Below are 15650 nucleotides of genomic sequence, written 5' to 3' on the forward strand. Positions count from 1 at the left end.
TTTTGGCAAATTGAAAATAGTTGGTATTTAGCATATGATTTGCGTCTTCTCTTTAAATCATTCCATGTAGGGATGATTTAAACCTGCATTGGAAGGAGTTGTATGCACTTGGTAAGTCCTTTTAGAACATTATAATTGTTGCTATTTAGCAAATTGAGAATAGTTGGCATATGATGGATCTTTTAAGGAGAGAGATCACCAAATTGAGACTTCTTAAGGAGCTGTCTTTGATGAATACTTGATTTACTTAATGTTTCTGTGGGCTCCAAAAATTTGTGTCGCTGCACTGCTTTTTTATTGACGGGAGAGTTTTAACAAGCTTAGGTTTTGGGGTAAATTTTTAGAAGTCGGATTGAGTTTTAGATAAGATACTTCATAGAGATTTTATACCTCATTTTATGAGGACTTTATTATCTGAGTTCTAGTTTCCTATAGATGCAAGTCCATATAATTAATTATCCCTCTCGATAACAAGAGAAAACTTTCAATTACAACTTGTCGTGAAATAGGCATTGAGTACCCAATGCCTAGTAGCAACAACTTTATGGGTTTTAAATTTTAGTTTTGGAGATTTTTAAGATTTGAATATGATCATCATAAACTTAAAACAGGTGATGAGGAGTGCGAAGATGGACTCGAGTAAGATCCCATGATTTCATCGTCCTAGACTGTCATGTTCTCTGATCAACTTATTTAGAGGATGTAGCTGACCCAACTTAACTTGTTACATGAAAGGAAAATGGGAGATTGATGCAAGTTAATTTATACAAGTGTTTCTTCATTTTATGTTAAAGTTATATTTGTTAGTAAGTCTACTTTTGGAGGTATAAAAATATTTCAATTTTGTATTAGTTGGTTTGTTGTAGTGCTCTGTAAGCTTATATTTGGAGTAACTTGAATTTTAGATGTTTTCATGTATTCAGTGAATGATATGTTATTAGAATTTTATAAATTCTATACTGAAGGAAATATATGTTAATGTTTAATGATTTAGAAACGGAGGTTATATTAGTGATACCTGATAGTACTATTAAGTGATACTGTGAAGTGTTACATGATGCTTGTTGAAAAAAATTCCATCTTCTTTGTTCTCTTCCTTCCATTGAATATATATATATCTCTCTCTCGTAAATCACATAGAAATGTGAGAGGATTCCCTAGTTGGGTACCCATTGGGTACCCACACTATGAGCTGGCGGGCTTTGCCCACCCACACCCACCTATGATGACTTTCCTGATGTCATACCCACCTACACCCACCCACTTTCCACGCTCATTGAATGTAGTCTGCCATAGATTAATCGCCTTGGGATTTTTTGCCATTTTCTCTGACTGCAAACTTACAAGGCACATATCAAAATTTAAAATGGTTGTGACGCTGTTCAGTGTTGCACATTGCGTAGTAATGATTATTGTAATATACTGCATGTATATGATAATTAGTAATATAAATCGGAATTGTCATTTGATGTTGAGTACCCACCCATACCCACCCACGATGCCATGAGCGTACCCATACCCACCCATGCCCATTGGGTATGGGTGGGTACGTTGGTGGGTGTGGGTATGGGTACCTAATGCAGGGCTCTGGTGTCGAATAGAATGGGGTTGGGAGTTGCGTCAGGGGTGAGCGGGAGTTACGTTCTGGTCGGGTCGGGTCTACAAAGCAATCCTTGTCCTTCGGCGACAGTAAGCCGGGCTAAGTATCCTTCTGCGTGCAAGAGAGTTCGAATGAGGGGGATTTCTGTGTATGTGTGTCGAATAGAATGCGGTTGGGAGCTGCGTCAGGGGTGAGCGGGAGTTACGTTCTGGTCGGGTCGGGTCTACAAAGAAATCCTTGACCTTCGGCGAATAAGTCGGTAAGCCGGGCTAATAGAAAATTAATTTAATTTAATTTTGTTAATAGGCTCAAGATCGGTAATAGGATTGTAAGTCTAAAATGAACTGAGCTTGAATAGGGGCTCATTTAGGCTCGTTAAGCTTAAATTGAGTCGAGCTAGAGCATGAATATGAATATATGAACTTGAGCTTGAACATGTATAAAAAAAGCTCGATAACACGGTCTTGGCAAATGAGCTTGAGCTTGAACATGTCGAAGCTCAGCTTGGCTTGGTTCGCTAAGAGCCCTACCTAGGAAGTTATACCAAGGTGGCAAAACAGACACTATCTGAATAGTTGAGAGTTTGATCTGTTATATGAATCTTGCTAAGACTAAAGATCTTTTGTTTAGAGAAAAAAATTTTGATATTGGAGTTTCCTCTTTGATTCTACTTGGATTATATATATATATATTGCTTTACAGATTCAAAGATAACCATTAATAGTGAGTCGCGTACTTAGCGGAGGCCATTAATATTTATTGAAAAAAATTTTAAATGTGAATCCAAAAGAATTGTGGAGTGGGCGCTAACATTTTATGGCAAACAATAATTTAGTGATAATCTGTTAAGATGTTATTAGCTTAATATAAAGTATATAATTACTTTTTTTTGTAATTTTTAAGTAATATTTAAAGAAGTTATAAAACAACTATAGTTATACATTCAAAACATGCTTTAGTATAATAAAAAATATATTATAGTAAATCTAAAAATAATTATTGATTAAATATTACTTAAAATTTGGAGTGTTTTAAATTTTTGAGCTTGAGTTGTCTTAAACTCGATTCAAACTCGCATTATATATGAAGTCAAAAATAAAATTTGCTTAAATTTTGAGCAGCTTCACATGTATATAGGTGATTGTTGAATTCGTCTTAAATGTCTGGTTGATTTATGCTCAAATAAACAATTGTTTCTTTTCTAATGTATGTTCGTGATTATCAAAATTGAGTTCAAAATAGTATGAGCTCATGGGGTCACAATCTCCTTTTTTTGATGACGACAAAAAACCTATTTGAAATATTAAAAACATCAACTTTCTTTTGAGAGAGTCATAAGTAGTTTAATTACTATGCAACCTTACTCTTAAAATCACAATGGGGGCAAATCTTCTTAGAGAGTTGCCCCTTAATCAATCATTGGATCATATGTTACTGAATCTACTTACTCGGCGAGTCTCTACATCGAGGATATATGTTTGCCTAGATTAAAACAACACTAAATAAAATCTATTATATATCTCTTACCTAAACCCTAAACAACATCATGAAGCTTTTATCCTACTACGTGAGGTCAGTTACATGAATCCTTTTTCTCCATTGTGTCATGTTAAGAGTTAAATTCTCATTTAAATATAATAAAGTAAGGTTGTTTTAAATATTTTCTAACCAAATATTTTAGGTCCATAAGCCAAATCTAATACATCTACTCATCTAATTGGGTCATTAGAAGACTGTTGTTTTATATGACCAAACCATCTAAGATGACTCTCTAATCTTATCTTCCACTGGAGCTACTCCAACCTTATTACATATATGCTCGTTTCATATCCTATCTCCAATAGTAAAGCCACTCCTCCACTTGATCATCCTCTTTGGCTAACATTCTACATCATAAAGCATTGCAAGCCTCACCATTATCTTATAGAATTTTTTTCTTAAGTCTGAGGGTGATTTTTCTATCACACAACTGTGGGCTCCGAAAATTTGTGCCCAACCTCTCCGCGGACCCCTTCCTTTTTTTTTTTGGGTTGTTGAGGGGAGTTTTTTACGTTAAGTTTTGAGGCAAATTTTTAGAAAACGAATTTGGTTTTGAATAAGACATTATTCATGAATTTCGCCCTCATTTTGTAAGGACTTTATGATATGAGTTCAAGTTTCCTAGAGGTGAAAACCCCCTATAGTTAATTATGAGTCTATCGCTGCATACCTCTTGCTACCACTCGTGATTATTTCATTAAGTGCATTATTGTTTGATATGCTTGCTTGCAAGATTGATGCAGATGCCACACATCAATCATCATTATTCATGTATGATTTGTAGCATATGCTAGAATATATTTACTTGTAACTAGGTCACACATCTTCGTTGATTATTGCTTATCATTGCTTGCAAGTAAATCATGCTTGGAGTTTTGTTCAACATAAGTCCCCTGCTAGTTCATTCAAGCTTTGACTTGCGTGTTTCTATTTTAATTTTGTTATTACATGATTTACATTTATGTTGAACATTAGGTCTGGTTCCCTATGGTTACAAGTTATATTCCCAGCTCATGTTCAAGTTTTGGTCCTTGTTGCACATTTAAGTCCCATGTTCACTAGAAAATTCGACAGCCTCCCAATGTCTCCCATGTTTAGGAAAATTTATGAGAGCTGGGCTTTCCTGCCATGCTAGAGAAAAACACATAGCGGCCGTGGTCTTTAATCCCTCCATGATAGAGAAATGTGTGTATGGGTCTTCAGAGAAACTTATTTGAAAGAATTATAAAGTTTTTTTTTGCGCCGACACTGAGGCTCGCACATGTACTTAAAGTTGTCCCTACCATGCTAAAAAAAGTGTGTATAGGGATTACCCGCCTCGCCGCAAGCCCCGCACCGGGGTCTCTCTCACTACACTAGAGATAAACATATATATGTGATTTTACAGTGCGCCACAAGCACCAAAAGAGGGAAGTTTTGAGTTTAGGGTATTTTAACCGCGTGATGAGGAATGCGACGACGGCCTTGAAGTGCAGCAAGAGGAGGGAGACAGGTGTTTGCGGTGTTCAGGACCAGCTGCAGCATGTGGATGGAGGAAATCAGACGACGGAGGCTTGGATTAGGGTGTCAAGAGTGGAGTCGAAGAAGGCGATGGAGTTCCTAACTGGCCTGAGGTGTCGTTCGTTTTCATTTTACAGCGAGGAGTGTGAGAGTGTCAGGATCCTTCAGGTTTTTTTTTTTTTTTTTAATTTATTGGATTTTTTTTCATGACATAATAATTGTAATATGTTATATAGATCAGTGAGTGTGTATATGATTTTTTAAAAAATAAATACAAATAATATATAGTATATATTTATATATATATATTATATATAATATATATAAAAGAATAATTATATATATATTATAATATAATGATGTTTTGGATTTTAAGAATTATTTTTGTTATTTATTTTTTATCAATGAAATTAGATAGCTCTTGTGTTATTTATTAAAAGAAAAGAATAATTCTTCTAAATTAGATTATGAGACATTACATCAGGTCCCCATAACCTATAACTATACTAAATTGAAGCTCCTAAACCTACACCAACTTCCTTAATATCAAGGATTGAGGTCCAATATAGTCTATTTTCTAGCCCATCTCTTTGCTATGAAGCAGCTCTAACAAAATGGATGATGAAATAAATGCATATATATTTAAAAATGAAATTGTATGCAATCTCTCCATTGGTTATCCGCACATACGAGCTCTGCACCTAATAATTTAATTTTAATTTGAGAAATTTCCAAACATGCTATTGTAGTTTTTAATTATTCACTTAAGCCCACAAATAAGTCACATTATGAATGACTTTGACCCATAATATATCATAACAACTAAAAAATCAATGATTTTCATTGTAATAAATGTTAGCCATCCGAGAGCAAACGTTTCATTCACGTCAAATTGTGCTTGACCAAATCCTATGATAACTTACCTAACTTGATTCAGCCCAATACTTAGTAACACAGGCTCAATAACTCAAGTCAACTTTTGCTATGAAATTCATATTTCTGTAAATTTTTTTTTTTTTGTTTCAGTGCACAAAAGACTCTATACTGCATTATTAACAGCTATTATCACAATATGTGGAATTATAAGAGACGTAGAGATTGAATAGCTGTGATGTAACCAGGACATAATTTATTGAAGCTAGGCCTTGTCATGCCTCTAATCATTTAGCTTGTCCTCCTTTCCTTCCTTGAGTTCTTCAATCTCTGAACCCTCCACTTCCAAGCTTTCCTCCTCCTTGTTTTCTTCACTGGCTTCTACGTTCTTCCCTTCCAAGAATTTGATGAGGCATCGCATGGCATCATCACTGTCATCACTCTTCATCAACTCTTCGGCAACCTCAGCTGGAGTGGCTTCAACCTCCCTCAGTAGCCTCTCGACTTCCGGTGTGAGAGGATGGTTATCGACATTGTGGTAGTTGGAGAGCAGAGTAATGAAGCCAGAAGGGCTGCAATATGACATATGGATGTGCATATCCATCCTGCCCGGCCTTAGCAGTGCAGAATCAAGCCTTTCTTTGTGGTTGGTTGTGAAGATGATGATTCTCTCATCTCCGCAGCTCGACCACAGGCCGTCAATGAAGTTGAGCAGTCCTGATAGTGTAACCTGCAAAAAAAAAAAAAAAAAACTTATTTGTAATTTGAGTGTGTTTTTTAATAACTTTTTGTCTGATTCATTCAAACTGACGCTCTAGCAAAAAAAAAGTAGACTTTTTTACGTGCAGTTATGGGATTTGATTGTTACTTGAACCTGCTGAAGAAATAGCTGAAACTTATTTTCAAGCTATGTATAGATCATACCCATTGAACTTAAATCAGTGTAGCTGCAAAAGCTACTATTTGTTTTTCTGAGAAATAGCTGAAAATAGAATCCCAAAACATTGATTTCCTAAAAAGGCTTTAAATTTAGAGAGTTAAAAACCAAACTACGAGAGAGATACCAACCTTTTCATCATGGTAGTTATTTCGACCCCTAGATTCCACCGCATCCTCCTTCTTCCTCTCCTGCAAATCTATTGTGCAATCGATATCCTCGATCACAATTATCGATCGATTCGCTGTTCCAACAAGCAATTTTCTCAACGCAGAATTCGACCTTACCTCTGTCAGCTCAAGATCATAGATATCAAACTTCAGGAAATTGGCAATTGCTGCTATGAGGCTGGACTTTCCAGTCCCTGGAGGCCCATACAACAGATACCCTCTCTTCCATGCCTTCCCTACTCTTCTGTAGTAATCTTTCCTCCTTACAAACCTTTCCAGATCCTCCTTCACTGACCTTTTATGATCAGGATCCATTGCAAGTGTGTCGAAGGTCGCAGGGTGGTCGAGGTTCACTCCATTCCACATATCCATTGTCATGCCATGATAAATGTTCTCATAATTACCAGTATAAATTTTGATTGGCTTCTCTTCCTGCTTGATATTTTTAAACTGCTGCAGTATGTGAGGCAAGTAGGCAGTGAGTGCCTTGTCCTTGTGTTTCTTGTGAAAGCTGAGAAAAAAGAATTTGGTCTCATGCATTACTGTTATATAGTTGTTGTTGCGGCGGCGGTTGAGAACTGATTTCTCTTTCTCTTGGGATACCAGTTTCCATGAAAATTCAATCCCTTGGAAGAAGTCCACAACTGTCTCCCCTTGCTCCATGGTGACCTCCAGGCCCTTTGAGTCCTCCTGTTTTGCAACTTGAAGGCAACGTGTATTGGGAGAGATCTTGGTGCTAAGGTAAGTCTCAGCAGCCTTGTACATCTCATTTGGCAAGATGCCACTGAATTCTTGGACGACGATGGTGAGCTTAGAGGAGAATCTTGTGAAGAAGCTGGAGGTAAAGGAGAAGATGTAGTCTTTCATAGGGTGGGGGAGAAATTCATTGACCATGGTGCGGATGAGCACTGCAGAGGCCGCGACGGAGGCTGCAGCAGAGAGTATTGTCTTGGTTGTAGCCAATGATGGGATTTGAATTCCTGACATTGTTAGAGAAAGAGAGAAAGAGAGAGATTATGAGTGATGGATATGGAGTAAGGATTTCTTTCGAGCTTGCTGATTATGTAGTATAGCCTGCTCGCAGTCCGGTGGGTGGGCGGTGGCTTATGTTGTCGAAAATTAAGACCATTGGCGACGCTCAAGAAAAATTGCCTGGAAGGAGGGGGGATGCGTGAAAGACTCGTGAAAGACTTGGACTTCATTAAAAAAAAATAAAAAAGAAGGCTTGACTGCATATGCGTTTACCTATTCTGCTATTCACATGGAAGTCATTAAATTTATTTTATAATTTAGATTATATTAATCACTAAATAATTCTAAGAACTTTTAACTCTATCTTAATATATTTCATATTGTAATATCCTATCTTTTTTTTTTTTGATATATTAATAACTTTGTGGAAAATTTTCTGTTGAATAGTCTTTGAAAAGAACAACTCTGGGATTCTAGGAGAGCCTATGCATTGCTTTTCCTGTAATCTTTGATGGCGATAATGGACTGGTCACGATTGTGAAATTTGTTCTGGAAAGACTTTTGAACGAACCTTTTCGTCTGAGTTCTGGGAAAGTTCATTTCCCTCTAAAATTTTTATCACAAGTGACATCTGTGGTAATTTCTATTAAAATGAAGCTTGGTTAAAATGTTAGATAGATATATTTTATTGGAAGGTTAGGTTATGTTATGATATAGATATGGTAGGGTAACATAATTGTTGTACCACATGGTAGAGTAATAACGCACAATGCTTCATCCAATCGGATTAGACGATCTCTATTCACTGCTTCTCAGCGAAGATATCAACATTCAAGCTGAATCCCTTAAACAACTTTCACTCGTCGATTCTGCCATGGCTCTTTATTCCTCTTGCGGCAGGGGACGTAGACGACGAGGCAGGTCTTCTCAACTTCCTCGTTCATCTTCAATCAACCTACCCATATGTAAGATATGTAATAAGAAAGGACACTCATCCTCGCTATGCTGGCATCGTCTCAATTTAAGCTACATTCCTACAGTGTCTCGCACTCAGCCTCACATTGCCTCCAAAGCCTTGATGGCCACCAATGAACCATCTAATCCCAATTAGTACCTTGATTCTGAAGCATCTTCTCACTTGACAAACTCCCTGGACAACCTCACTCAACATCTACCGTACATTGGTCCAGACAACATTACCATTGGTGACAGACGCTCCATTCTGATTGCTCACTCCGGCTCTAGCATATTACCCACTCCCCACAATAAGTTGCGGCTATCTCAACTACTCCACATTCCTCAACTCTCTCATAATCTCTTATAAATTTCTACTCTAACCAAAGATAATGACATTTCTATATCTTTTGATGCAAATGGATTCCTTATTAAGGACTTGAAGATGAATTAAGCTCTTCTCAAGGGTCCAAGCTCTAATGGGTTTTACCCTGTTCCGCCTATCAGTCACATTGCTCTCTCTGTAACTAATCAGATGTCGTCTCTATGGCGCAAACGTCTTGGCCACCCTCACCATCAAGTGCTCAAGACTATCTCCAATAGCCACAAGCAACTTCATATTCCCACTTCTAAGTTTCTTTGTTATGATTCTAAGGCCTCTAAGGGCCATAAGCTTTCTTTTTCAAATTCTACATCTAGTTAATCTCATCCACTAGCTTTATTTCACTCTGATGTATGTGGTCCTTCCTCAGTTACCTCACATCAAAGTTTCAAATATTATGTTTCATTTATCGATGACTTTTCTCAATTTATATGGTTGTTTCCTATGTCCAAAAATTCTGAAGTTGCCTCCATCTTTATAAGGTTTAAAAATCTAATTGAAAATCAACTATCTTATAAAATAAAATGTCTCTTGTCAGATTGTGGCAAAGAATACATAAATTCTCATATGAGCTCTTTTCTTTGTCACCATGGCATACAACATGAGGTATCCTATCTCTACACTCCAGAATAAAATGGTATGGACGAAAGAAAGCATCATCATCTCATTGAAACCACTCGTACCCTGTAACATTCCGCCTCTCTTCTGTATAACATTTGGTTAGAAGCTATTCTCACGGCATCTTTCCTCATCAATCAATTGCCATCTAGGTCCACAAATTATAAGTCTCCTCTTCAACTTCTATACAACACAGTGCCGAATTATTCTACTTTGAAGACATTTGGTTGTCTATTTTCCCTAGCTGTCACCAACTCAGCACCACAAGCTTGCTCCCAAATTAATGTCATGTGTATTTATCGAGTACTCATGCACCTCCAAGGGTTATAAATGCCTTGATTCCCAAACATATCGCATTTATGTTTCTCTTCATGTTAACATTTGATGAAAACAACTTCCCTTCTCAAACTTCACCTCAAACTCAACCTCTACAACAACTACTGCCCACACTATCGAACGATCATCATAATCACAACTCCACTATTCATGTTGCTATTTTTGTGACCGAATACGACATTGAGAATAATGTACAATCTCGAAAAAAATAAATGATATTCTACAATTTATTTAGATACAAAAATAGGGTTTTAAAATTATATTGCTTTCGTAATCAAATACATATAAAAGAATAATATACTATATCAAGAGACAGAAATGTCATTCTAAAATCATATTTGGAAGGCAAAATCGAGGTTTTAAAAATTTTCCATGCTATTAAATACAACAATGATCATATGATATCACCTTAAAAAGGTGAAAATGATATTCTACAAAGGTATTCAAATACAAAAATGAGTTTTGAAAAATTATCTATTTTCCCAAAGATTTTTCTCAATATGATAAGGTTTATCTTAATCTGGAGTTACAGGTTCCCTATAAGGGCAACCTTATGGTTAATTATATCCCGGGAGAAGTGAATCCCCGAAAATCACTCGATTAAAGTATTGGCAATTATTTTCTTGGATTTCAAAGATTGAGGCAAGGATGAGAGATTTTAAAATTTTCAAGGTGGTAGGATCAATGTTGAACAGTTCATTCTAAAGTCAAAAGAGGAAGAGTAGGGAGCACTAAGATTCTGAGACAGCTTAGAAGTACTCCAACCTATCTTATGGTTAGGTTTTAATATTTTAAGATGAGATTTATTTTATTCAAGTTGACATTTTAGTAGAAAGTTAGGACTTATATCCTTGATCATGCACCAGATTAGGAGAATGCCTAGGAGGTGAGCGTGGAGACTAACCTACCAAATGGGTATGACATCCCCAGTAAAGATCCCATAGTTTTCCATCGTCCTAGGTTCGTTGGTGTTCTTAGCCTACTTAGTCGAGTGCCGACCAGAGGATCCTAATTAGCAACCATGAGTTACCTCATTCAAGGGGACCTCATAGGCTAACGGACTGGGGACCTAATCCTAGGCTAATAAATAGCAAGTGTATAGGCTTATGAAGAGTGAACCTTTCATGTAATAAATTCAGATTTTTTTAATGTATTTTGAATTATTTTTATTATATGTAATTAATTATGAATAAATTTGATTATTAAATGAATTAAAACTTAATCTTTTACTTTTAATTTTGGTATTTAAAAATTTTTTATCTTTAATTTATTTTCATTTAAATATCTTTGAATATTATTTCATTTTTAATAAATTTATTTAATTAAAATTTGATTAAGGGGTAATTAAAGTATTAATTAAATCTTAATTAGATTTAAGTTTGAATTTTATCTATTTATGATTATGTGTATGATTAGGATTGATTAATGAAGGTTACGCATTTTTATGCATTTCATTTGGATCATTATTGATCATTGAAGTTTCCAATTTTTAAAGAGTGTTTAATGATTAATTGATTATTATTTAAGTTTACTTGAAGTCAAGTTTAATAGTGTATACTAATCATTGGGTGAGGTGTCACTAAATTTTCTATGTTTAATATTTCTCTCCTAAAGAGTATATGAATCCTAAATTTAATATAAGTTTTATAAGACTCGTTCTTAATTTTTATCCTTAAATGACACTACTGTTTTGTAGGATTACAATCACTATTACTAACCCTTTGGACGTATGCACGAGCATAAATTAATGGGTTTTGGGTTTAAAAAAAATATATGTAAATTAAACTTAACAGGTTACTACAAGGAAGTAAGGCTGGGGAGTCGCATAACAGAAGGGCTTATTGGGTCTAGGGTCTTCTAAGTTTTAAGGAATCTTACCTCACCGTAGCTAATGTCAGTTAGTTCCTTCCATAGCGGCCCCATTTGAAAGAAAGGGGGAGACTGATGCTCCTATCCATTGTCCAGGTGTGGGCTCCGAAAATTCGGCCCCGGCCTCCCCGCTCGCTTTTTTTATTCCGGCGAGGGAGTTTTAACGGATATGTTTCATGGTAAATTTTGGAAGGCAGATGGGTTTGTAGATAAGACACTACCCAGAGATTTCGCCCTCATTTTGTGAGGACTCTATGATCTGAGTTTTGGTTTCCTATAGGCGCAAGCCCATATAGTTAATTACCCCTCCCGATCATGAGAGAGAACTTTCGATTAAGGCTAATCCACCTTAGCTAACAGAGGGCTTTGTGCCCTATCGATCATATCCTATTGATTCATATCTCAAGTATTTAACACCATTAAGGAGCGTATTGGCTTTGGCCATAACCGGTATCTGTGGTGCCATTTGGTGGCAAAACCACTCGGTTCAGAGGGCCCCGGGTCATAACCGTTTATCATGCAGTGCCATTTGGCGGCAAAACTGCCGGTTAGAGAACACGTACCACGTCCTTACTAGCAGAAGACTGCTTGAGAATGGATCCTAGTGAATTTTTGACTAGGCATTTAGCTCTTTTGTGAGCTTAGGTAAATTTTGATTTGTCCACTCCGGTAAACTGTTACGGAGGGTGGATGGACTTTGCTTTAAGTGATTGATGGATTTAATTTCAATTTTAAATATTTTTGGGTTTTGGGATTTTGGATTTTTGTATTTTTGTGGAGCTTTGGATTTTGATAGGCATTTGGATATTTGAGAGACATTTGAAAATGATTGTGAACCCCTCCGGTTGAGATAAACATTCAACACGGCCATCATCGGGGTGACCTCAAGGTCACTTGAAAAATATTTGAATTTTGTAGAAGTTTGAGAGCATTTTGAAATATTTTGTGAACCCCTCCGGTTGAGATCTGCATTCAATACGGCCATCATCGGGGTGTTTGGGGGTCATTTCCATTTTTAGCTTGAACTCTGTCAACTCGACCAAGCGGTTGATCGAGGATTGAGTTTCTTGTAGGCTTTGTGCCTTTTGTTTAGTGAATTCTTTTGATTATAGACCTTGAAGTCCTAATATAAATGTATTGAAATAAATACATCAGTCCCCACAATCGTGTATTTATTTGAAGGTTCGAACTCTGTCGACTTCTATTGATCTATATAAAAGTATCGAGTTCGAACTTGAATTCACTTATTGACCCGCGCAGCATCCCTAGACGCACGTGTGTACCAGTAACACGTTCGTCGGGGCTCATGCGGGTGTTTGGAGGCATTTCGTAATTATTTATTGAACCTTGTCGACTCCTACTTGCTTAGAAGGATCGGGTTCAAATTTAATAACCCGTGCAGTATCCCTAGACGTCACGTGTGTAATAATAGCACGCTCATCGGGGCCCATACAGGTTTAGATTGCATTTACCCCTTTTAGTGTACCTATGTGTATACAAATTACAGTGCACGTGCAGGGGTACTTTGGAAGTATTTGTAGACGCATTCTGTCCGCTTCCATAGAAGTTGCGGATTCGGTGGCATGGCGTTGTAGTTATGGACGCTTTCTGTCTACTTGTACGAATGTTGCAAATCCAGTGGCGTGAAATATCAGTTTATGGATTAGTTGTTTACTGCTTTGTACAGGTAGACTATCGTGCACTATTTATTGATTTTTGTTGGCAGGTCATAGTGCACAGTTAATCTCCTGCCTTAGGTCGTAGGAGATTGCACTTGTCGTATTCTTCATGCATTTTATTATGGTATTTGATCTCATGTAGTATATCCTCCACTGCTATAAGTAGGTAGGTAGATGTACTCCATAGATTGAAATTGACTTCAGGATACTGCACTTACTGAAGTCTTTCTAAATCTACCCATCAGTGACATGTGGCACATACATCTGTCTTCGTAGAGAGATCGTATGTGTTGCAGATCTTTTGAGTTCATTTGTATGTTAGTAAAAGACTTCATTGTTTGGAAGGACTATCATGTCTTCTTGTGGAATTAATATGAAGACTACCGTTAATTTCAGTATTCATTGCTTGAAGGTTTGGATGCATTTGTTTGTGTCTTGATGTTGATTGTAGAACATTGTTGCATTCTCTAATTGATCTTTGCTTGTGGGTAGATCATATGTCCTTAATCCTTGTTGATGGTTGCTTGCAAATCAAATGATGATTGAATTCATGAACATTATAAATGTTTCTATTCATTATAGCCCTTCCATGTTGCTCACTAACATGTTACATCCCTTGTGCATGATCGTAGGTGAATACTTTGGCATTAGTTACAAGCAAACCGTGAATCATCATATTCATCAAGAGCGTTTCTAGTGAATCAATACATTCACTACAAGTAGATTAACATTTTTAAAACTAATTGTCCGGGCGATTGTCCTCTGGAAAATTTTCGCCAGACGAAATTAAATTATCGTCCAGGAATATCGGTCCCTCTGTAAAAATTCTCCACAGCATAAAGTTTCGTCCAAACGATTAACCGACTTAGACAGTCTAGTTCAGCAGTTATTTTTTAGAACCGAAACCGTTCCGTACTGACGAAACTAGGTCGTACAGGATATATGTTGTACGAAGAATTTTCGTAACATTTCAATAGGGTCATTTCAGATCATTTAGTAAATCATCCAGGACGATCCACGTCGTACAGGAGATCCACTGCGTACAGAATTGAATACTTGCAGTTTTTTGGGGTTTTTTCTTGTCTTTTGTATAAATAGTCAATTAGGACTGGCCATCCACAATCTTTTTTCATTTGATTTCGTGCCTCTTGAGAGAATAGCCAAGGAGAGAGTGGAAGAAAGCATTCACAGAGGATTTCTCACCACTGGAGCGAGAGGCTCACTTGGAGTTCAAAGGTAAGAGTTTACTTGTGACATTGGGATTACGTTCACTCTTTTCTTTTCCTTCCTATAATTCTTGTGAGAAGAATTTTTCAAGAGATCTGGTTCTCTACCGACACTTGGAGAGTGTGAACAGGCGAAGGGTTCTCTGCCACACTAGGAGAGTGTGAAAAGGATGGAAAAGTTCTCTTCCCACACTAGAGAGTGTGAAAGGACGGACGGTTCTCTGCCACACTGGGATAGTGTGAAAGGACGGACGGTTTCTCTGCCTACACTGGGATATTGTGTAAAAGGACGGACGGTTCTCTGCAACACTAGGATTGTGTAAGAGGAACGGACGGTTCTCTGCTGCACCCGGAGATTGGTGAAAAGAGTGTGTTGTAAAGGCTTCTCCACTTGCTGTGGTGTCAAAAGGAGAGTCACTATTGGTATTAGTGCAATACTCAGAGGGTGCTCTAGGGGGTGGTTTAGGTCTGGTTATAGACCGAACCACTATAAATCTGCTGTCATTTACTTTACTGTTTTTACGTTTCCACACTTTATATTTCAGTTTTGAAAACTCTGTTGTTAAAAACATTTTTTCTACAAAATTTAAAAGAAATTTATTTCGATTCAATAATTTTCTAAGGGACTTAAATTTTTTAACTACAATTCACCCCCCTCTTGGTAGCCTTAGGACATTCACTTAGGCTTAACAACCTAATTACTAAGCCCAACAAAGAATATACATTTGGGTTTGAATTTTAAAGTTTTGGTCTTCACACCAAATTGTGTTCTATGGTGACTGTGCTTCTGTAGACATATGTCTAGCATGCCACAAGAAAAATATCTAACACAAAAAATATTTACTAATTACTCGAGTTATAGCATCTTTTCCTAGGTTTTAATGATGCATGTTGATTTGATAGATTATGAACTCAAGAATCATGGGTTATTTTTTATTTTCTTGGATAGCAATTATTTAGTTCTAAAAACTTTTTGAATTTTCAAGAATCGCTTT

At 36.7% G+C, this 15650-nt stretch overlaps 1 protein-coding gene across 1 annotated transcript; it reads right to left on the minus strand.

Annotated features, from left to right (window-relative positions):
* Window positions 1-5717: 5717 nt before the first annotated feature.
* Window positions 5718-7966, minus strand: LOC110106218 (AAA-ATPase At3g50940-like). The gene is made up of 2 exons (XM_020836020.2): window positions 6581-7966; window positions 5718-6242 (listed from the first exon to the last, which is right to left on the minus strand). Exons 1-2 carry the CDS (start codon window positions 7604-7606, stop codon window positions 5796-5798), a joined length of 1473 nt encoding a protein of 490 aa, XP_020691679.1. The 5' UTR covers window positions 7607-7966; the 3' UTR covers window positions 5718-5795.
* Window positions 7967-15650: the final 7684 nt, after the last annotated feature.

This window comes from Dendrobium catenatum, unplaced genomic scaffold (genome assembly GCF_001605985.2).
Source record: "Dendrobium catenatum unplaced genomic scaffold, ASM160598v2 fragScaff_scaffold_390, whole genome shotgun sequence".
In the NCBI taxonomy this organism is placed as follows: Eukaryota; Viridiplantae; Streptophyta; class Magnoliopsida; order Asparagales; family Orchidaceae; genus Dendrobium; species Dendrobium catenatum.

Bases quoted from the DNA above. Each gene is read 5' to 3' on its own strand.
- LOC110106218 (XM_020836020.2), bottom strand. From the start codon at position 7,606: ATGTCAGGAATTCAAATCCCATCATTGGCTACAACCAAGACAATACTC. The intron at 6,243-6,580 runs GTTGGTATCTCT...TTTTTTTTGCAG, and splicing joins ATAACTACCATGATGAAAAG to GTTACACTATCAGGACTGCT.